This window comes from Quercus lobata, chromosome 9 (assembly GCF_001633185.2).
Source record: "Quercus lobata isolate SW786 chromosome 9, ValleyOak3.0 Primary Assembly, whole genome shotgun sequence".
In the NCBI taxonomy this organism is placed as follows: domain Eukaryota; kingdom Viridiplantae; phylum Streptophyta; class Magnoliopsida; order Fagales; family Fagaceae; genus Quercus; species Quercus lobata.
In genome coordinates, this window is record NC_044912.1 from 49,024,436 (window position 1) to 49,048,897 (window position 24,462).

At 38.5% G+C, this 24,462-nt stretch overlaps 3 protein-coding genes across 3 annotated transcripts; 2 read left to right on the top strand and 1 right to left on the bottom strand.

Annotated features, from left to right (window-relative positions):
* The first annotated feature begins 11,548 nt into the window (after window positions 1–11,548).
* Window positions 11,549–13,204, top strand: LOC115961916. The gene is made up of 2 exons (XM_031080812.1): window positions 11,549–12,232; window positions 12,287–13,204. The coding sequence occupies exons 1-2, from the start codon at window positions 11,549–11,551 to the stop codon at window positions 13,202–13,204; spliced, it is 1,602 nt and encodes a 533-aa protein (XP_030936672.1).
* A 9-nt stretch (window positions 13,205–13,213) lies between these two features.
* On the top strand, window positions 13,214–16,301 carry LOC115961917. The gene is made up of 3 exons (XM_031080813.1): window positions 13,214–13,552; window positions 13,829–15,655; window positions 15,714–16,301. The coding sequence occupies exons 1-3, from the start codon at window positions 13,214–13,216 to the stop codon at window positions 16,299–16,301; spliced, it is 2,754 nt and encodes a 917-aa protein (XP_030936673.1).
* Window positions 16,302–22,540: 6,239 nt separating this feature from the next.
* LOC115962178 lies at window positions 22,541–23,576 on the bottom strand. Its single transcript, XM_031081069.1, has one exon. It carries the CDS (start codon window positions 23,468–23,470, stop codon window positions 22,577–22,579), a length of 894 nt encoding a protein of 297 aa, XP_030936929.1. The 5' UTR covers window positions 23,471–23,576; the 3' UTR covers window positions 22,541–22,576.
* Window positions 23,577–24,462: the final 886 nt, after the last annotated feature.

Genomic DNA, 24,462 nt, shown 5'->3' on the forward strand with positions numbered 1-24,462 from the left:
GTAGGTGTTATCCAAGTCCAACATGATTAAGAGTTGTAATTAGGACTATGGCCTAGAATCTTTACTATTCAATACTTTGCAAGAAAAATTAAACAATCATTTGATGTAATAGGAGACTATGGAATTTGACAATGTATACGCTGGGGTTTGTTCTTGATGTTGTGAAATTGCTATAGGTACTGAAAAACTCTAGTTTGATTAGTTGGCAAGTCATGTTCTTTAATCGTAAAAAGTATACAATGGAAAACTTTTATATTTTTAAAATAAATGTTTTGGAGAGAAAATTATTAGCCCCCTCATCCCATTGGGAGCTGGGACCCCCCTATTTATACAAAGAAAAAAGGGTCCAATATTCTCAAGTGTGACTTAATTACATGGAATTTTTGTGCAATTGTGTCTAGATTTCTTTTAAAAATTTAATTATAATTTTTTATATTTTTTTATACACCAAAAAAAAAAAAAAACAAAACAAAACAAAAACAAAAACTAATAATTAAAACACTTTTCATCTTTATGGTTTGGGTTAGTTCAAGGAGCATTGGTAATTTCCAATGATGTTTGCTTGAAAAAGAGAGTGAATTGAAAGTCATCCAATAAGGATTTGGTTAAGTTTGATAAAGTGTGCAGACACGTAGCCAAGTCACTAACGTCAATCTGTTTATCCACAGATAAGAGTTGAGTGAGCTAAATTAATTCAACCATGGGATCACGCTAGACTACAACAAACCACTTGTAGGTTGTAGCTATGGTGTGTTCATGTCGGAGACATAAGTGTTAGGATTTAGAAGTTTAGCAAAATATGCGTGACACTGTAATTTGTAACAGAGTTATGTCTTGGTCCAAAAAACAATCAACCTTGGAGCTAGAGCTGCTCAGAGAAGTTGTTCTCAGAAGAATCTTGCTCGAGCAAGAGATATTCCTGCTCAAGCAAGAGAATCAAAAACTGTTTTTTTAATTAGAGCAGCATGTTGAAGAAGCCTGGGATTATGTTTTCAACACTATAGTTTCTAAAGCCAAAAACGGAAATCTTATAAGGCCATATGCTTGTTGAGCTCTGAATCCAAAAGGGAGTGTATTATATAAAATCTTTTGAGCCATTTTGGTGAAGAAAATATACTCAGTAAGCCTTAGTGCAACAGGCCATTCCAAATGGGTAGTGCTTTGTGTCTTTAGCTCTCTAGAGGCAAGGATTGGGTTAAATCCTCCTGAGCCATATTATTGGAGAGCAGAGATTAGAGAGAGTTTAAGCTCCCATGCTTTTCTGTCAAAGGCAAGCAACTAGAGAGAATGGTGTGCTAAGCTCCTGGGCCGAGAGAAATGCAAAACAACAGTGTGTCCTCATTGATCAAACTAAAAAAAAACAGAGAGAGAGAGAGAGAGACCCTATACCTTAGCTTCAAAAATTCTATTTTTTCACTTGTTTTGTTCTTAAAGAGGTTCTCCTTAAGTTTTTGACTTCGTGACCATTCTCTGTGTCACACTATCTTGTTAATTGTATAGGGGTTCAAACTATACTTTTCAATAAGTAAATGAGTGTAATCACATGGCGTGGTGACCCTCATTCAATTTATTATTCCCATAAAATGAGGGTTTACGGATGATTGCATTGTTTGGGGAAGAGTTGTGACCTTTGAGAGAAACACAACCCTTTGCAGGTATGAGTATTGATGGTTCACGGAAGGGTGCAAACACTTCCATGAATAAGAGGGATCTCGTGATATTTGAGTTTCTAATTCATTCAAACTTTCTACCACGTGATCACCACCATTTGGGGATCACCATACTTGTCTAAGACCAACAATAAGAACTCTTTGATGACAATCAACCTTCTTAAAACATAATGAATGGCTCTTTAACCTTTTTAGATCTCAACTCTGTCACACCAAACCGTCCAAAGTCAATGATGGTATCTACCATTGGATGACTTATTCTATATGATCTCAATGCTTAAATTTTATTGTGTACACAGAACAAATGTTATTGTTAATGTTTTTTTGGAGAGAAAGTTGTAAAATATAAATTAAGTTGCTTGGTAGCTAACATTACCTTCTTGAGAAATAGTCGAAGGATTACCATGTCAAAGGGTATAGTGTCAGTGCACCCTTTCACACAGCCATATCCATTTCATAAACCATCAGCTTCTTGTTTGTCCTTCAAAAGAATATGGCAGAATCATTTCGGTTCAACTTCGCAGCAAAAGTTCTAGTGAAGATCAGTTCCCCTATCTTTCAAGAAGTCGTGTTGATATGGGGTGTTGAAGGCGATTTGGAAAAGCTTGAGGACACCTTGTCCACAGACAAAGCCGTTCTGTTGGATGCAGAGGAACAGCAGGGACATAATCAGGAGCAGACTGTCTGGCTTGGGAAGCTATAAAACATCTTTTATGATGCCGAAGATGTGCTGGATGAATTCAAGTGTAAAGCATTGAGGAGATCATTGGGAGCAGCACCAGAAATGTACGTTGCTTTCTTTCTAGCTCTAATCCACTTATATTCCACTTTAAGATGCGCCATAAAATCAAAGAAGTCACTCTCTAATAGTTAAACTTATAATGCTAAATTTCATACTTCGAAAAGACCAGGAAACAGGCATGTCATGCATGGGAGGAGGGTGATGAGCTATTCCTTTGTGCAGACTTCAGATGTCATTGGAAGAGACAAGGATAAAGAAATAATAGTTAAACTTATAATACATCCTTGTGATGGTGATCAAAAGGTCTGTGTTATTCCCATAGCTGGAATTGCAGGTCTTGGGAAGACTACACTTGCTAAATGGTGTTCAAAAATGAAGAAGTGGTCGGCCATTTTCACTTGAGAATATGGTTAAGTGTATCTGATGACTTTAACATAAAACAATTGTGGTCAAATTAATCAAATCTGTAACTAGTGAAAATTGTAGTGATTTGGACGTAGAGCAATTGCAAATGCGCCTTTGAGGTCATTTGCACAACAGAAAATTCTTACTTTTCTTGGATGATGTGTAGAATGAGAATCAGGGAAAATGGATTAAGTTGAGGAATTTTTTGATGGAGGATACCAAATGGAAGTAAGATCCCCGTGACAACACGCAGCCCAATAGTTGCATCCATTATACGTACCATTTCCTTCTACAACTTAGAAGTACTTCTACATAAAGAGTGTCTATCTTTATTTATAAAATGGGCTTCTGGTGAAGGAGAAGCAAGATAACATGCAAAACTCATTGAAGTAGGGGATGAGATGGTGAAGAAATGCAAAGGAGTTCTAGCAGTGAAGACATAGGGAGCTTAATATATTCAAAGCTCAATGAACGTGATTGGCTATTTGTAAAGGATAATGAAATGTGGAAACTGGAACAAAAAGAAAGGGATATTTTGCCTACCTTACAATTGAGTTATAATCAAATGTCATCTTAAAACAATGTTTTGCTTATTGTTCGCTTTTTTCAAAAGATTATGAGCACAAAATTTTTGAATTAATTCAGCTTTGGATGGCACATGGACTGCTTCAATCACCGAATGAAAACCTAGAGTTCAAAGATATCAGAAACCAATATATAGATGAGCTCTATTCAAGATCTTTCTTTGAAGATTATATGAATTGTGGCCATGTGTGGAGATTCAAAATACATGATCTTGTCGCATACCATGAAACACCTAACGCTCTAGAGGTTCAATTTATCAGTAATTGTGAAAAAACTTGATCTAACTGAAAGGGAAGACAATCAATAAGAATTCCCGTCGAGCCTTCAAACACTGATGCACCATCAATTACCACAGTTGGTGGCTTTGCCCCATTGGAGTCAACGGTCTGCAACAACTTTACAAGAAATGGCAATTGCGGAATGTCCCAACTTGACTGCATTGCCAGATTGGCTGCCAAATTTTGTATCACTCGGTAAACTTGGAATTGTAAGTTGCCACAAGCTGTTGTCTCTACCAATGGGAAGCCTCACAGCTCTGAGATTATTTGGAGTTGCGGATTGTCCTGAATTGATTAGAAGATGCCAACCAGAAATTAGAGAGGATTGGCTCAAGATTGCTCATGCCTCAATATTTGTATTGATGGCAAAAGATTAATAAGCTGGTCGCAAGATATGGACTAATCTCTTCCCCACAATTCTACTATCTTTTTCTTCTTCAAAAGTTTTAGCACTTACAAAATACTGCTGTAGTCTATTTTCCTTTTTCTTTTTTAATGACTGTTAACATTATTATGTGCCATTCATAAATATGCATCTATACACACACAAACCAACGCACACATATGCTTGGTAAGTCTGAATTCTTGCTAGATGTAGAAAAATATAAAACAATGTTATATCTCTTTTGTATATTGTTTGCCAAATGTTTTACTAATCAAATTTACTACAACGTTACAAATGATTTTAAAGCAATAATAAGGCACTGTTAATTTGCAGCCTCCCTACTTCGTAAATTTCAAACAAATTAATCATTACATGACAGCATATCTAAATGAGCAATGCTCATTGAGCATGAGTTCCATGATGAAAATCTGAATTTGTTAGGTGGTATCTGAAGCCCATAAGGTAATTTATATCGAAACGAACTGTACAATCTTCCATACGAGTGATTGCTGATTTGCGGCTTGACTTGCGTTTGTTTAAAATGGAAGAATGAACAAAGAAGGTTATGAAATAATCTCTATATTTCCGTATATTAGACTGAACTCTGCCGACAAATCCAAGTGCATGACAAATATCAAACCAGTAATTAGTACTTATCGCATTCATGAGGCTACCAAGTACCAACGGCTTGAGCACCTGAGATAAGACCTTATTGATTTCTTCTACTTAATTATGTCTCATTTTTTGGACAAGTTGTTTTACTTAAATTTACGCCAAATCAGATGCACATGTTGAACAGTTTGCAATCCAACATGCTAAATCTACTGAGCAACTTTTTCAATAATAACAAATTTCATGCTCCATCTCTAGAGATTCTTATTTTCAGCATTGTTTTGATGATTTTTTTTTTTTTCCCTTTACTTTTTTATGAAAATTTTGTGTCAAAATATCATCCATCCAAAATTTTCTTTTTCTTTTTTGGTAGAAATGGGTGGTCTTATTTACTAAACATAAAGTTCATACAACAACAGCATTATCCGACCTTCGGACACACAGTCTACTACTTCCGAGGCCGGCCAAATCCCTTACCAAACAGTGGTATACAAAATTGGGACAAGTAGTATAAATAGACAAAAGATGCTGTTGGTGGGCTCCTAGTTTCGCTAGTGCATCCGTGCATCCATTTGCTTCACGATATATATGGCGCGCACCTCTCACTCTTACCCCATGAGCCTCCTACAATCACATATTAAAGACATTATATCAAGAGGGTAAGTAGAATTTACATCAGTTAACCAAGATAACACTATTACAGAATCAAACTCAAGCTGGATAAACTTGAACCCCAAATCCCATGCTAACCAAAGACCCTGGCTAACTGCTTCCAATTCTGCCATATTATTGGTTGTTATATCAATTTCAACGATCAACACTATTATTATTTTTTTGTGAATAATAATGATTATATATATGGAAAAGGAAACAGAGAATGGTCCCGACTCATCTCAATTTTCAGAGGAGAAGACATAAAGCAATGGAGAGGAAATGAAGTGACAAGTATCACCCAACATGACTGGACTCAAGTGACAGGTTGTATACCCCAAAAACATGAGCGCCCTAGAATCAGGGGCCCCATAACCCTTGTTGTTCTACCTCTAAGGGTAGTTGTGGCTGTGTAAGACGGTCCAGTCCTTTTCATCACTTCCTTTTATCTTTATACTATAATATAATAGAAGAATTTTATCCAAAACCCTCACATCCTTGTCACCTTTTGCTTTCTTTCATCAACACTGTACCCTATTTTTTTCCCCTTTTGCTTAAATCGTTCCGCATGTTCGTATTCAATCACCAACTGTTAGATACACCTACTATTTTTATTTTATGAGAAGCACACCTACTATTTTTCGCAGCACAAGTCAGCATCAATATAATTTACAATGATCAATACTAGGAACCGGGCCACTTCCACGTCTTCCATCCCATCCATATTCTCCTATCTTATCTTATTACGATAAGTTTTAAAAAGCAATAGATTTTTATAAATTTTTTTTTTTTTTTTTTTCTGTAAGGTTGAAATTGATGTAGTACTAATCCCACTTTATCAATTTTATTATCTTAATAAGTTCTGAAATTTCTTGTTCTTATCGTCCTACGAATGAGTACATCGACAATGCTTGAAAGATAAATTTTTTTTAGTAATTTTTTTAGTTTAAATTACACTTTTATTAAATTTGAAATTTTCATTTTATTTCACTAAATTTTATTTCATTTTCAAAATTATTCTTCTGTCTATTTCTGTGACTGATTTGATCATGAAGTGTCAATAAATCCTCTCTCTCTCTCTCTCTCTCTCTCTCTCTCTCTCTCTCTCTCTCTCTCTCTCTCTCTCTCTCTCTCTCTCTCTCTCTCTCTCAAGAAAAACCCGAAACTTTCAAGGTTGAAAGTGTATTCAGTCTTTTTTTTTTTTTTTTTTTTTACTTGTTAGAAGTTGTGATTAATGTAACATCATTTTTATAGAAATCTATTGTAAAACCCCTTTTTATTATATACAAACTACATCATATTACTCAAATAATTGTGAAAAATTAGAAATTACTTATGTTACCAAACTTATTATGATTATAAGAATAATACAAAGTTATTTTTCTACTCAATATACAAGCAAATTAGGGCTAATAAGAGTATTTGCATCCCATTATTCTATCCTATTCTATTTTATTATTTCAAAAAGCTACTTTATCAATTATACTATACCATTTTACAATATTCTCAACATCTCAACTTTTATTTTACAAAACAACACATTAAAATAATATAATTATACAATAAAATATATTTCATTCTCACACACGCGACAACACCTACTCCTGTTCTCACACACAGTGAACACCGATTCCATACAAATAGAGCATGCTTGCACAAACACATTTTCAAACACACATACAAACAACCACAGCAAAACCCATAACCCCATCACCCCAAATCAAACTGCACCCACAACTCAGACGCACCAACAACCACAGTAAAATCCAAATCCCCTTTTCAAACCCTCAAATCCAGGGGCGGAGCCAAGAATTTTTGTTTGGGGGGGCCAAGTTACGGCACTAATATATTTATCAAGACAACTCCCACATACATATATATATATATACACATTTTTTATTATATATACACACACACATATATATATACACTTTTTTATTTGATAAGTTATATATATATACACACACCAAAAAAAAAAAAAAAAAAACTTAGTATTTTCAATCAAAATTTTGTTTGATGACAATCTTTCATAAAATAAAATTCATTTTTTCTATTTTCATAGTGAAAGTCTTAGAAAATTTCATCTTAAATACAAATTATTAAATTTTATACTAAAGTAAGTAAGAAATCTTTCAATGGAACTAATGAAATTTTCAAAAACATGAATGATCCAACTAGGAGGAATAAATTAGTCTCTAAACATATTTGAAATTATCTTGCTTTGACCTATTATGTGGCAACTAAAGACATATTTCATGTATAGTTTTGATGATAAGATATTTTTTAATGAGTCAATGACTTGTTAATCGCCACATAACAGGTTAAAAAAGATAGATTCAAACATGTTTAATGCCAAACTTTATCAAATATTTAACAGATAAAAGAGTACATTTTACAATAAAAAATATAATTGCGAAAAATAAAGTTATATATTTATAACTATTAGAACAATTTTTTTTTTTAAGAGCATCATTTGACTAATTCAAATATTTGGGGGGGCCAACTCTTATTTTTATAGACTAAATTTTGAAAACATTAAAATAATTATATATATTTTAAAAATTTTCAAAATTTTGGGGGGGCCATGGCCCCCCCACCCTTCAACACAACTCCGCCCCTGCCTAAACCCAAACCCAAATCAAAATTTTTTTTCCCAAATCCTAAAACCCCAAAAAGAAAATTAGATCCCTAAACCCACAAACAGACAAGCAATAAAACGGGGAACTTTTATAAATCAAAGAGCAATGGAAAAATAAAAAGAAAAGAAGAGAAAAGAAAAGAGGAAATAGAAAATAGAAAATAGAGAGGGAACCCAAGAGAGCCACTGGTGGTGGCTCGCGATGGTCGTAATTTTTGGTTTAGAGAGAGAGAGAGAGACCGCTACGGCTTAGAGCTTCAGCCACGAGGTTATGTCATTGTGGGAGGTCAAGAGAGTGAGGGTGCGAGAGAGATAAAAGGGCACCGATCCACGCCGCTGCAACCACCAATGCACAGGCACCAATCCACATAGAGAGGGACGAGAGAGGGGGAGGGATTGAATGAGAATCAGAACTAAAAAAGAAGAAAAAGAAAAAAGAGAGAGAGAGGAGATAAGTGACCGGTGAGAGAAAGGAGACAAAATATCAATCAGCTAAAGCAAATAGTAAAAAAGGAGTAAAATATTGTTATTGTTATTTTCTTACTCACTTTCAAGAAAAACAACTCAATTCCCATGTGAGTCTCGATCTCTCTACTTAACTCTATTTCTTTTTCTTTAATTTTAGGAAAACGGTTAAAAGTAAGCTTTGGTTTTTCCCATTTGAGGTAGGCTTTCTTTTATAAGAAATTCGCTTAATTTAATTATAGAATTAGGGTTTCAACATAAGTCTAATTTCAATATTTGCTTTGCTTATTTTTAATTATTGAATCAAACACTTCAAAAACATTGTTAGATAACACTTTAAAAAAATAATAATAATAATTATGAGAGCAAGTCGTGTGCAAGTTTAGTTTTCAAAATTGTAATAAAGAACATTGACTAAAAGAAACAAGCATACACAAATAACACAACATATTAAAAGATTATTCAAATTTTATATTTTTATAAAAATGTTTGGCAACCTTCAAAGGGTAAAACTTCTTTCAGGGTCTGTTTGAGATCCACTTATTTTATTGAAACTGAAAACTTTTTACTGAAAGTACTGCAAATAAAAGTAAAAATTAGCTGAAATAGTAGGTGAGACCCATAAATAGTACCAAAAAGTATAGTGAGACTCATGAATAGTAGCAAAAATAAACTGACTTTTTAAGTTAGAGCCAAGTGCACACTCAATATCTTTTTGAATTATTATTAAAATTTTGTAATTAAAGAACATTGACAAAAAGGAACAAGCATACACTAAAAACACAATATATAAAAACGTTATTCACCTTATCAACAAATAAAAAGGTTATTCAACAACCTTCTAAAGGTAAAAACTAGTTTCAATATCTTTTTGCATTATTATTATGGCTAACAAATCTCAATTCACTTACGAAACTTATTTGATTGGAGCTAGGTAGATACATAATTTAAATAAATATAAGTGCTACGTTACACGTAACTACAAATATCATTACAAAACAATTGATATCTCAGATGAGAATTCTAAAATTACGTAATAATCATTGATTTAATAATTACCTTTAAGATATATTAAATACTCTCTAACCCTCCTATTGTCCAAAACTCTATATCAGTTGCATTCTTGCATATGATTTCATAATATATAATCAATATGTGCTGCCATTTGAAGTATCAGATTATGCTAAGGGAGCGTTTGGTTCATTGTGATGTTATATTACACCGTAATATTTTTTGAGAAACTTACACCGTAATATTATGTTATTATAATCTTACATTAATGTAATTTCAATATAATAATACAACATTATATTATTTAGGTGATGTGATATATTTTATAATTTTAGATTATGGTAAAATTAGAAAAAATAAAATAAACAAAAAATTTTAATGTCACATATCATAATATGCATCACATTAAAAGTATATCACAACAAATCAAATACCACTAAAGTATTTTTGAAACCACTTTAGCTGAAAAGAAAAAAAGAAAGAAGATTAGTTTTTATAATATAAAAAACCTACTACGAATTATTCGGGAATAACTAATGACAATGCTTATCATCTAGTACTACTGGGAATAAAAAAACCTACGGTGGTTGTTATAGACATTGACCTCCGAAACGGCATCGTCAAATGGTATATACCTGCAACTTCAGCCTCCGAACCAATTTATCTTGAACCGGGTTCGTGGTCCTTTTATATGTCTTTGTCTATTTTTTTTTTTTAACTTTATTTTTTTAATGAAAAAATGCAATATTTACAATATTTTTACAACAAATTATAAACGATAAGTTATTATTGTTATAATATAAATTCACAATTTAAATTAATTTTTTGGTTACCATCAATAATAATATATCACTTAGAATTTGTTGTTAAAATATTATGAATATATTATTCCTCTTTTTTATGAATTATCAACAGCTTTTTTATTTTGTTATCAGCTTTATTTTAAACAACCGCTTATTTCATTAATTATTTATTTTTATCAACTTTTTCTCTCCAGCCAAAGTGCAGGATTTTTTTTTTTTTGGAGAAGATTTTTGTATTTATGAATATCAACCATATATTTTTAATTTGTTTTTCAACGGCTTTCTTTTTATAGAAGCAACAACTTAATTTTTTTTTTTGGTTCTTATTAACTTTTTTTTCCAACTTTAGTACGTTCATGCTTCTTCTTTTTATTTTCTTGCATTTATGAATTATCAACTTTTATTTATTTATTTCAGTTTATAGATGACTCTTTATGATCAGTGGAAACTGATGGGAATGACGATGCTGCATCCCTAGACGAAGATAACGCTAGTGACGGAGGAAGCATCCTTGACGAAGTCATCAGGAACAACGAAGAAAGCTATCGTCACTGACGAAGACGGGGAGTCACTCAATGCAGTCAATCAATGACCTGAGCGGTTACGAAATCAACTCAGCAGACCGTTGGGAACCTCTTAAAAGTCTCATTATTGGACCAGGGGCGTTACTTGAGAAAGCATTAACCATCCCAACGGCTAGCCCCCAAGGTTGCAGGTATAAAACTCCCACACAGTCAGTAGAAAGGTACGAAATATAAAAACACAGATCCACATCTTGATTTTCTACTATTTTTATCATTCTAACTTTGGCATCGGAGACGTTGTGGCAGGCACCACACCGGTGACCATCGTTGAGCATATTCTCTCGCACCACGAAGGATTCCATCCGCTCACCGTTACTGACGATCCTGTGCATCATCAGTTTGGCGCCGTCTGTGGGAAGCGAGTTTTCAGATTCACATTCGAAAACGTAGTTTCCATCATTTCTCCATATCCAGATGGAATCCAACCCAGATTCAGCAACCTTGGCCCAGCAAGTTCAAGCCCTTGCAGCCACCATTGAGGAACTCACCAGACAGAACCAGGAAATGAAGCTGCGGCTCCAACAGGTTCAACAAGCTCAACAGGAAGAAAACCGGTCCAAGGGTAACACGGAGGGAGAGGGGGATAGCCAACAGAGGGAAACCCCCCGGAGACCAACTACTCCGGACGAACAGAACTCAGATCTTCTTCGGGAAATGAGGAAAGAGATGGACGAACTAAGGAGCGCTATCAAAGAAAAACAGACCGGAGCGTAGACAAAATGATAAGGGCTACAGATTCGCCCTTCACTGCAGCGGTACTTGATTGCCCTGTGCCGTCAAAGTTTCGCCTGCCTCAATTAGAGCCCTTCGACGGACTCAAGGACCCTCAGGATCATCTTAATACCTTTAAGACGACTCTGGGTCTCCAGCAGCCATCTGACGAGATATTGTGTCGTTCCTTCCCTACGACTCTCAAACGAGCTGCAAGAGAGTGGTTTACTAAGTTGTCAAACTCGTCCATAGACAACTTCGATCAGCTGAGTAGTGCTTTCTTGAGCCACTTCATAGGGGGACAACGCCCAAGGAGACCAGTATATTACTTACTCACCATAAGACAGGGAGAGAAGGAGACTCTGAGGTCATATGTCAAGCGATTCACCCGGGAAACCCTGGAAGTGGATGAAGCTGATGACAAGGTGCAGCTGACGACCTTCAAAGCAGGGTTGAGATCCAGAGACCTTGTGGCCTCTCTTGCAAAAAACCCCCCGAAGACAATGGCTGAGATGCTCCTGAAGGCACAAAAGTACATGAACGCGGAAGATGCTCTAGCTGCCATAAAAGATACTGAGAGACTAGGGGATAAGTCCAAAGGGGAAGACGACCGCAGAGGGCAAAAGAGAGACAGACCAGAACGTCGGAACAATGACGGGAATAGAAGGAGAGACGACAAAAATCCTCGTCAGGTAAAATTTACTCCTTTGGTTATGCCTGTTGACAAGATTTTCACGCAAATCAAGGACGAGCATTATCTCAAATGGCTCAGGCCATTACACTTGTCCCCCAACGTACGTGACAAGAACAAGTATTGCCGGTTCCATAGAGACCACGGCCACAACACAAAAGATTGCAGAGACCTAAAAGAACAAATAGAGGAATTAATACGGAAAGGAAAGTTACAGAAATATGTAAAGAAAGGAGAATATAGCAAGTTCAGAGACGACAACAGGACCCAACATGAATCCTTTACTCGGGATGACGACCATCCGTCCCAGCCTCCACGCAAAGTGATCGGGGAGATAAACACGATCACGGGAGGACCATCCTCAGGAGGATCATTCAGATCACTCAAAAAAGCATGCCACAGACAGGTGAACAGCGTCCACACCATGCCTCCGTCCAAGCACCGACGAACATACCAAGACATGTCCTTTAATGAAGGAGACGCCAGGGGAGTAAAGCAGCCTCACAACGATCCCCTGGTCATAGTGCTAAATATAGAAGGGTTCAATACCAGAAGGATCCTTATTGATAACAGGAGCTCAGTGGATATCATCTACCTCCCAGCCTTCCAGCAGCTGAGATTAGATCCAAAAAGGCTCCGCCCTTTTGACTCTCCGCTCGTCAGCTTCAGTGGAGATAGGGTCTACCCCAGGGGAATAGTGACTCTGACGGTGACAGCAGGGACCTACCCATTGCAGTTGACCAAACAAGTAGATTTCCTGGTGGTAGATTGCCCCTCGTCCTACAATGTCATCATTGGGAGGCCCACCCTAAACAAGTGGAAGGCGGCGACATCGACCTACTGTTTGAAGGTGAAATTCCAAACAGACAACGGCGTGGGTGAAGTGAAGGGTGACCAAGTCCTGGCAAGGGAATGCTATCAGGCCGTATTGGCAAGAAAGGAGAACCACACGTGGACGATTGAAGAAAAATAGGAGGATGGGATGGAGACCCTGGAAGCAGTGGAGTTGGTAGAAGGAAATGCAGACAAGACGACCAGGATAGGGACGACGCTAAGCCCCGAGATGAGAACGAAACTCATAAAATTCCTTAAGGGGAATCTAGATGTCTTTGCATGGAGTCACGAGGACATGCCAGGCATATCTCTAAAAGTCATCCAACACAAGCTGAATGTGGACCCCAGCAGGAAGCCCGTTCAGCAACGACGAAGAACCTTCGCTCCAGAACGAGATCAGGCAGTAGCCGAGGAAGTAACCAAACTCTTGACGGCTGGATTCATTCAGGAAGTATATTATCCAGAATGGCTCGCCAACGTCGTCCTGGTAAAGAAAGCAAACGGAAAGTGGAGAATGTGTGTAGACTTCACCGACCTGAACAAAGCATGCCCAAAGGACAGCTTCCCTCTACCAAGGATAGACCAGCTCGTGGACTCCACCGCCGGACACAAGCTACTGACGTTCATGGACGCCTTCTCAGGGTACAACCAGATAAAGATGGCTGAAGAAGACCAGGAGAAGACTGCCTTCATCACAAGCCAAGGACTCTACTGTTATAAGGTAATGCCCTTCGGACTGAAAAATGCTGGAGCTACATATCAGAGAATGGTAAACAGAATGTTCAGCCAACAGATTGGCAGAAACATGGAGGTGTATGTAGACGACATGCTCGTCAAGAGCAAGGAAGAGCTCACACATCTGGACGACTTGGAGGAAACTTTTGCAACCCTCAAGAAACACCAGATGAAACTGAATCCAAGCAAATGTGTTTTTGGAGTAGCCTCGGGGAAGTTCTTAGGATTCATGGTGTCCCAAAGAGGGATAGAAGCAAATCCAAAAAAAGTACGAGCAATAATTGACATGGCCTCCCCCAAAACCGTCAAGGATGTTCAAAAACTCACAGGCAGAATAGCAACTCTAAACAGGTTCGTCTCTAGGGCCACAGACAAATGCCTGCCCTTCTTTAAGACATTGAAGCAGGCCTTTGCTTGGACCGACGAGTGCGAAGCAGCCTTCCAAGAGCTAAAGCAATACCTGAGCAGTCCGCCTCTCCTAAGCCCATCCAAAGAAGGAGAAAACTTATACCTGTACCTGGCGGTGTCAGCCTCGGCAGTAAGTGCAGCTTTGATTAAAGAAGAGGACAAGAAGCAACTCCCGGTTTACTACGTCAGCCAAGCTTTCCAAGGGGCTGAGTCCAGATACCCAAGGATCGAAAAGATTGCGTTTGCACTAATAGTGGCCTCGTGCAAGCTCAGGCAATATTTCCAGTCAAATCCTATTCTCGTAATGACGGACCAGCCAATCAAGAAGTCAATGAGCAAGCCAGAAGCAGCAGGGAGAATGGTCCAATGGGCAATTAAACTTAGTCAATTTGACATTGAATACCATCCAAGAACAGCAATCAAGGCACAAGCTCTGGCGGACTTCATCGCAGAATTCACGTTCCCTGACGAAGACAGTATTATCGACGAAGCAGATAAACTAATAATACAGACTGATGGTTCGTCAGCCCAAAAGAAGGGGGGAGTAGGGGCCATCATAACCACCCCCGACAGAGAAGTACTGAAATATGGAGTCCAGCTAAAGTTCCCAGCTACCAACAATGAAACTGAATACGAAGGAATACTGACGGAACTAAGGCTTGGGAAAGCTCTTGGTGCCAAAAATTTGTTGATCCAAAGTGATTCGAAGCTAGTGATTGGACAGATCAAGGGAGAATACGAGGCAAAAGAAGAAAGGATGCAGAAGTACCTCAAGTTGGCAAGGCAGTTAGCCCAGGAATTCGATGCAGTGGAGTTCATACAAATTCCGAGAAATCAGAACATGGGGGCTGACGAAGTGTCAAAACTAGCGTCGTCAAAAGAAGAAGGGACTAGCACGGACCTAGCGATGGAAGTCCAAAAACACCCTAGTATCGAGGAATTTGCGACCTTCACCATCCAGGGCGCCGACACCTGGATGACGCCCATAGTGTCATTCCTCCAGGACGGGCACCTACCTCAAAACTCTGAAGAAGCTAGAAAGATCAAGAAGAGGGCAGCCAGATTCACGATCCTGAATGACGTCCTGTACAAGAGAGGCTTCTCAATGCCCTACTTAAAGTACGTCGACGAGAAAGAGGCCGAATACATCTTGGAGGAAGTACACAGAGGAGTTTGTGGCGACCATGCCGGCTCCAAGTCCCTAGTAAACAAAGTAGTAAGGACAGGATATTTTTGGCCAACCATGCAGGCGGACGCTGCTGAGATCGTCAGGAGGTGTGACAAATGCCAACGATACGGGAATGTGCAGCGGCTTCCAGCGGAGAAAATGACGACCATATCTTCCCCATGGCCATTTGCACAATGGGGAATCGACATCGTCGGTCCATTGCCCCAAGGTAAAGGTCAAGTTCGGGATTCCCTCGACGATCATATCAGACAATGGAAGGTAGTTTGACAATCAAGGCTTCAGGGAATTCTGCTTAAACCTTGGGATCAAGAATCAGTTCTCATCCCCAGGGCATCCTCAAGCAAATGGGCAGACGGAAGTGACGAACAGGATGCTGCTCAAAATCATCAAAACCAAGCTGGACGAAGCAAAAGGTGTCTGGCCAGAAGAATTGCCCAGTGTCCTGTGGGCTTATAGAACCACAGCCAGAACCCCGACAGGAGAGACACCGTTCAAGCTTACTTATGGCACAGAAGCAGTGATCCCAGTGGAGGTCGGAGTAACTAGCCTCAGACGAGGAACTTTCACAGAAGGACCCAATGATGACGAATTACGACTCAATCTGGACTGCTTGGACGAAGTAAGAGACAACGCATCCAGTAGGATGACAAAGTATCAAAGAAAGATGGCCGAGTATTACAACAAAAGGGTCAAACTCAGGCGGTTGGACATAGGTGACCTCGTCCTCCGCAAGATCACTGCAGCAACCAAAAACCCTACTCAAGGAAAACTGGGCCCTACATGGGAGGGTCCTTACCGCGTCATTCACTACTCAAGACAAGGAAGCTACCATCTGGAAACCATGGACGGACAAAAGCTCCCTCGGTCGTGGAATATTGAGCACTTAAAAAAGTACCACGAGTAAATGTAATAAACAAATGCATTCGTCCTTGAGATTAATAAAAGGATTATTCTTCTGATGTCTTTGTGCAGGCAGTACGGGTCAACCATAAGGCCAATAAAAAATTAAAGTAACAAGATTCCGCCTTGACGGATGTAAGTTACTGACGATCACATTAAAAAAAAAGAGGAGACTAAGTAAAAAGATTCCGCCTTGACGGATGTAAGTTACCAAAGATAACCCCATGGGTATAAAAAGTTAAAGTAACAAGATTCCGCTTTGACGGATGTAAGTTACTGACGACCCACATAATGGGTAGAAACCACTAAGTAACAAGATTCCGCCTTGACGGATGTAAGTTACTGACGACCCACATAATGGGTAGAAACCACTAAGTAACAAGATTCCGCCTTAACGGATGTAAGTTACTGACGACCCACATAATGGTAGAAACGACTAAGTAACAAGATTCTGCCCTGACGAATGTAAGTTACTGACGAAGAAACCAGCGCTATGAAAGCTAAATGGCTATGTACAAATGGCAAAAGTCCTCTTGACGAATTCACATAAAGAGGAAGGGAAAAGCCATACATCAAATCAAAGCAACACTCAAAATACGTTCAAGATCGTCAGAACAGTTAACAGATTGTTGACGAATAAACATAGCGCAAGATACAAAGATATGAACAAGTGCAAATCAACCAAAAGGGGTAAGCATGCTTCATTTTAACCCATAACCACTGGGTGATTAACATCGTTCTCAAAATAAATGATTGTTCTAAAAAAAAAAAAAAGGGGGCCCAAAACAAGAAGGGCATTCACCAAATACAACAAAAATTTTTCCAAGTAACAGGGTCAGGTATCAGCGGAAGCGTCCACAGCGGCAGGTGCGTCAGTGGCAGGCTCGGGAGCATCACCATCTGGGGCAGAGCACTGAGCAGCCTCGTCCAAAGCCATCTCCTTATCTACCTCCTCCAAATCTAAACTCTCCATGTTGACCCCAGAAGGATGCTTGATGAGATACCTCCTGAGCAGCTCGAAACCTTTAAAATACCAACTGAAGAGTACAGTATTGTACTCGTCAGTGGTCTGGAATGCCTCCACCGACCTGGCAGCAATAGTTGCAAGCTTCTCCTTGGCTGAAAGAAGCTGCTCATCCTTCTCTTGGGTCAACTGGCGTTCAACCCTGAGGTCGTCATCTAACACTTTAACCTTCTGCTTCAAAGAGGTTGCCTCATCCATGGAGGTAATCAGGTTCTTCTTCAGATCGGAGTTCTCTTTCTCCAGGGCCTCCATCCGGGTCGTCAGAGATGCCACCTTGGCCTCTTGAGTGATATACTCAGTCGTAATGTGGAGGCTCTCTCCCAACACCTGGAAAGAGGTTATAAGTCGTCAGTAAAAAATAATATATATATATATATATATATATAAACACATATGGAAAGGGAAAACGTGGAAGAACTCCGTACCTGGACGAGCTTATGAACATGACGGGAGGCAACGTCGTTCAAAGACATGTCTGAGAGAGCCCTTAGGTCCTCTGGGGTGACAACCTCATGAGCCCTGTCCAAGGCCAACCTCTCATCGTCCCATATTGTTGACGAACAAACATCAGCCTTCTTCTTCTCCTTCCCTTTACCAGCCACGCGCTGCCTTTTTGAGCCGGGAGTAACGATCTCCTCTATTGACGCAGTTGGAGAGGCATTTCTCGTCATCTCAAAAGCTATGGGAGGAATGGTACTAAGGGGAGTGGGAGTAGGGCCCTTCCCGGTTACGCGCACGACCTTCTTCCCTAGATTAGACAGGGGCTCGTCCTTCTTCGACCTCATCTTCGCGTACATATCCTTGTTAAACTTTGTCGTCATCTCTGCAAGAAGAAAAAACTTATCAAAAACGCCTAAGTACACAAGAAGAATCAACAGTGACGAGGATAATACTTACTCTTTTTTCCTTCAATACCAAGTTGACGAAGAACGTAAGGCGAAGGGTCGGGACCAAGGTTGTAAAATGCAAGAGACCGGGGGTCAACCAATTCATCCCAGCTCTCAATCGTCTCTGCGTACCCGATCGCAGTCTCGATGCGCTCCTTGTAACGACTCTTAAGTCCAGGTCGTCTCTTAACTAGGCCAAACGAAGAAACAAAGGAGTTAGCAAAACCAGAAGCTCAAAATTAGCAAAATTAAACGACGGGGAGAAATACTGACGCACCTAAGGTCGGGGTTCCCCACCGACGGAGCAACCTCGGGATATCACCCCAATCACTGCTGGATTGAGTCTCGAAGTCGTCCCCAGACACAAAGAAAAGGCGCGACTTCCAATACCTGAAGGACGAGGGCAAGCCCTTGACAATCCTAGTCTTTCTCTCCCAGGGGACTAACTCATAATACCCCCACTCTTTGGATTCTTTCAAGCGGTACAAGTAGGTGAGCTCAGCCATCCTAATCATATCCCCGTTGGAGGCCAACCATATTTGCATACAGTTGATCACGATCCTCCACGAGTTAGGCATGAGCTGCCCGGGGGCAATACCAAAATGATCTAGAAGTTCCATCAGGAATGGGTGGACGGGGAATCTAAGCCCGCAGGTGAAAGTTGACTCATAAAAACATATTTCACCTGGGAAAAAGTGGCAGGCCCTATCTTCTTCCCTGGGTAGACGAACACGAACCCTAGATGGAAACTGAAACCTATCCTTGAATCTATTTACGGTTTCAGCGTCCAGGCCACAAACCTCCTCGAGGGCGTAAAAAGCCCTAACCACCCGTTGGCTAGAGACGGCTGTATCTCCTTCAGCCGGGTCGTCACTAGAAGACAACCCAGTCTCAAGATCGCTAGATCTAACCTCAGACATTGACCCTCTCCTAGCTAAACCCTCGAACCAATTCAGCGATTGACGGAGCAAGGGCAACAAATCGCCCAAAACCACGCTCAGACAATTGCCCTCAAACACAAAATTTTCCAGAAACGGATAAGTGCCCAAAGACCCCCCTAGACGCGCAAAAAGGAAGGAGACCGACGGACAAGCTATCCTAACCTCTAAACTATCAACCATGGAAATGCAGAAATCAAAGGGGCAGAAAAATACGACTCAAACTAAACCCCCAAAAAAGAAGAAAAACAGAAACCAACAACAGAAGAAGAATAAAAAGGAAACATAGAATCAGAAATTATGAAAAAAAGAAAAAAAGAAGGAAGTGAAAGGAAAGGGACACGCACCTCTAATGGCGGAACGGCGAAAACACAGCGCAAGGTGATTTGGAGAAGAAAGAAAGTCTCAAAAGAACGCTCAGAGTATCACTGGAAAATTTTCTGCCTTTGCTCTCTGAAAAGTGAAAGAAAAAATTAAAGAAGAGAAGTTTTAAACTTAGGCCAAAAAGCGATTGAAAAACCAGCGGGAAACCCAAGGGTCATACCATTAATTCCACGGATCGTCACGCGCCACGTGGCCATGATTGCCTGTAGCGACGCCACTAAGCATTAAAAGCGGAACAGAACCCCAAGAGTCACAAGAGAAGCTTTTCATCTTCTGTGATCGTCATGACACGTCACCGACGACCCCAGAACCTGGGGGGCAATTGATGGGAATGACGATGATGCATCCCTAGACGAAGATAACGCTAGCGACGGAGGAGGCATCCTTGACGAAGTCATCAGGAACAACGAAGAAAGCTATCATCACTGACGAAGACAGGGAGTCACTCAATACAGTCAATCAATGACCTGAGCGGTTACGAAATCAACTCAGCAGACCGTTGGGAATCTCTTAAAAGCCTCATTATTGGACCAGGGGCGTTACTTAAGAAAGCATTAACCATCCCAACGGCTAGCCCCCAAGGTTGCAGGTATAAAGCTCCCACACAGTCAGTAGAAAGGTACGAAAATATACAAACACAGATCCACATCTTGATTTTTTACTATTTTTATCATTCTAACTTTGGCATCGGAGACGTTGTGGCAGGCACCACACCGGTGACCAACGTTGAGCATATTCTCTCGCACCACGAAGGATTCCATCCGCTCACTGTTACTGACGATCCTGTGCATCATCAGAAACAATTCAGCATATATATATACTTCACTTATAATTTTTAAGTTGATTATAAATTCTAACTTGATTACAATTTAAAATTCTTCGTCTAAAGAAATTCTTCAAAGTTTATAAATCATGTATTTTTCTTCATGGAGTTCAAATTAATTGAGTTTTCCTACCTCTTACTCGCTTTCAAGAACAATTCAATTCCCATGTGAGTCTCTTTCTACTTAACTCTACTTCTTTTTATTTAATGTTTAAGCGAACAGTTAAAAGCAAGCTTCAACTTCAAGCATTCAAGTTAGGCTCTCTTTTATAAAAAACTAGCCAATTTCTCATGTGATACACTAATATAGTATAAATTTATTTTAAAATATTTTATAAAAAAAATTACTATATATTTTTTATATGAAAATTTTTTTTATGACTATGGATAATACTTATTCTTAGATTGAAACCTATCAATAACATTTGCTAAATCTTCCTCTAAGATGATATCTCTACCATAGCTCCCAGCCATGAATTTTCTTCCTCCTTAGATTGAAGCATGTCAATAACATTTGCTAAATCTCCCTCTTAGATGATATCTCTTACACCTATCTCAATTGCAAAATTGATAGATTGGATAGCCCCTGCTAGTTTTGCCTCCTCTGAATCTAAATTGCTCTCTCTTTGAAACTCAATGTTGTAATGAGCAATCCATTATCATCTTGAATCAAAACTCCTATTATCGTTTTGTTCTTTAAAAATCGCTTCATCAAAGTTTATCTTGAACTCTTAAAGAGGTTGCTATTTATGCTTGATTGGACAAATGTGTAAAGATAAATAATCATATTACCCAATCATTGAATTTGACTCCTGCAATTCTATACTGAACTTAGTTCTTGAATAACAACTCTTAAAGAGGTTGTTATTTATGCTTGATTTGACAAATGTGTAAAGACAACTCAATCCATTAAATTTGACTCTTGCGATTTTACATTGAATTTATTTCTTATGCTGAAAAGAGAAAACTGAAAAGTTGTCCATTGAATCTGTCTAAAGCATTTAAAGTAATAAAGGCATATTAGTTGTTTTGCTAATTTAAAACATCAGCCCATTGTTTGGAATACCATGGAAAATGTAGAATGCTAAATATATAACTATTCTAATAAAGCGCCACATGATAGAACTTCATGTTCTCCCACATGAGATCTCTATTTTGATGATTGATTTAAATTATTTAAATTATTAAATTAGGGTTTCCATTTAAGTCTGATTTCAATTGTTGCTTGAATTGTTTTTAATTATTGAATTCAATCACTTCAAAAACATTGTTAGATAAAACTTCAAAGAAAAAGAAAATAAAAAAGTAATTAATTATGGGATCAAATAATATGCAAGTTGAGTTTTCAACTATGGCCAATTGTACGTGTTTTTGTCTTGGGTATATAACATGTTGTTAAGTTGGAAATTTTCAATAAAGAACCTTAACAGAAAGGAACAAGCATACACTAAAAACACAGTATATATAAAGGTGATTCAATTTATTTTTTTTAAATGTTATTCAACAACTTTCAAAGGGTAAAAACTACTTTGAATATCTTTTTGAATTATTATTAAAATTTTGTTAAAGAACATTGACAAAAAGGAAGAAGCATACACTAAAAACACAATATATAAAAACATGATTCAATTTATAAAAAATTAAATAAAAAGGTTATTCAACACATTAAAAAAAAAAAAAAAGAAAAAAAAAAGTTATTCAACAACCTTCAAAAGGTAAAAGCTACTATAAATATCTTTTTTGCATTATTATTATTATTATTGCTAACAAAATCTCAACTCACTTACAAAACTTATTTGATTGGAGCTATGATAAATTCACAAATTTAATACAAATACTATGTTACAAGTAATATCATTACAAAACAGTTGACATCTAAGAGGAGAGAATTCTAAAATTACTGAATAATCATTGACTTAATATTTACCGTTAAAATCAATTATATATTCTCTAACCCTAAAATCAACTTTCCAAAACTCTAAATCGGTTACACTCTTGCATGATATATTGCGTCTTTTTTTCTTTTTTTTTCATATATAGAAAGATCAGAATATTTGCTGCCATTTGAATTATATGATTACGTATTTACCAAACCACTTTAGCTAAAAGGAAATAAAGTAAGAAGATTTGCTTTTATAGTTAAAAAAAAAAAAAAAAAAAAAAAAAAAAAAAAAAAAAAAACCACCACAAATTATTCGGGAATGTCTAATAACAATGCATATATTATCTAGTAGGAACAAAAAACCCACGGTGGTGGCTGTAAACATTGACGTCCGAAACGGTGTCGTCGAACCCAACAAACCGGCACTTAACACCTCCAACAGGCAACATTAGCTGCCGAGCCGGTTGATCATGAACCGGGTTCGTGGTCCTTTTGTACGGACCAAACCACTTGTTCTGCATATAACGGTTCTTTCTCCACGGAGGCACAGAAAGTTCCCTACTCCTCAATGATCTCTTCGCCACGTTACACATGATCCTCACCAACTTCCTCAACTCCTCACCGCACCCGATAAAAACCCTAGGCAAAGAGTGTTGCACAAGCTTCGAGTACTCCTCGCTGGGCCTCGCGACCTCGAACTGGGCCGCGAAGTCCAGGTCGATAAAATACCGAGAATGACACGTGATTGACTCTGATTGGACCACGTCGAGGAACTCGTAGGTCCCACTTGCGAGCCCCGACATGGAGTCCCACCTAGTCTTACACACGGCCGCATTGTGCCCCAAACCCCTTAAAAACGCCATCACGTTTCGAAGGAAAACGTTTCGATTCGACCTCAGGCGCGAAAACGTTTTCACCGCCTCCGAAACGTGACACGTCAGCAACTTCTTGTAGGCGTTGACATTGTTGTTACACAGGTCGACGATGGTCTCCACAGCCTCGACCGAGTTGGAGACTGAGTCGACTCGTTCCGAGTCGGAGTTGCAAGAGAGTTGAGACTCGGTTTCGGAATCGTTCTCGAGGAAATCGTGGACGAGTTCGGAGAGGCTAAGGCAAGGCGAGTGCTCGCTTCCGCTGCTGCTGACGTAGCTGAGTTGCGACGTGACGAGTTGAGCTCTGACCTTGTCGTCGAGCGGGTCAGTAACTCGCTTTGGCTTAACGAACCCGTTCAACATTTCTGTCCTAAAAAACCAAAACAAAACAGAAACTGTTTTTTTTGGTGTTGGTAGCTTCGTAGTTAGTACTACGTTTTTGAGAGTACCTTATAATGTAATGCGGAGAACAGAGAAGGTTTATAAAGAGAATTTGAAATGGGAATATTCGGAGAGAGCTATGCTTTTAAGAGACTTTTGAGGATTATTAATTCTGAGGATATGCTATGGAGTATCCTATAGGACTGTACACATGGCAGCATATCCAAACGGCACCTCTTGAGTTTATTCCCAGTTGTGGGGGTACGCTGACGCGGAGGATATTATTTCCTGAGCAATAATACTACGTTGGACCGTCACAATTATTTTCACAATAAATTTCATAGTTTTTGAACTCGTTGACTACGAGTCATGCACACAATTGAAACTCATAGAATTGTGATTGTTTCTTCACTGCTTACAATCAATAACATTGTTTAGGACTTATATTTATAAATATTTTATGATAAAATAAAAATGTAAATGATTTTTTTAGTAGTTTTTTATGTTTTCTATAAAAGTGATATTAAATTTTTTTTTTTTAAATGGTTAATTAACAAATATCTTAAAAGACTAAAAGCATCCCTGAACAAGACTCTTATAAAATTATCGAGTGTTAACTATAAATTATGCACATAATTAATACTCATAGATCTAAATTTTTTCACTATCACTCATAGTTGATAACTTTATCGATTATAAAATTTGTTAGGATAGGTTGGTAGCATTATTATATTCCAGTGGCACAGGAGTAAGGGTGTGTATGTGGTGGTGTATCAAGAGACGGGCACGTGGTTGAAGTTGAGTACTTGAGCTTGTTTTAGGAGGTGGAATGGCCCGGTTTTGTTCGGTTGGAGCAAAGACTGGCTCTTGTGATTGCGAAGAGTTTAATGGTTGGGGATATTTTCATTCATGAACCCAATTGGACAAACATGAATTTTATATTCATCCAAGAAATTGGAATAGGGGTTGTTTTT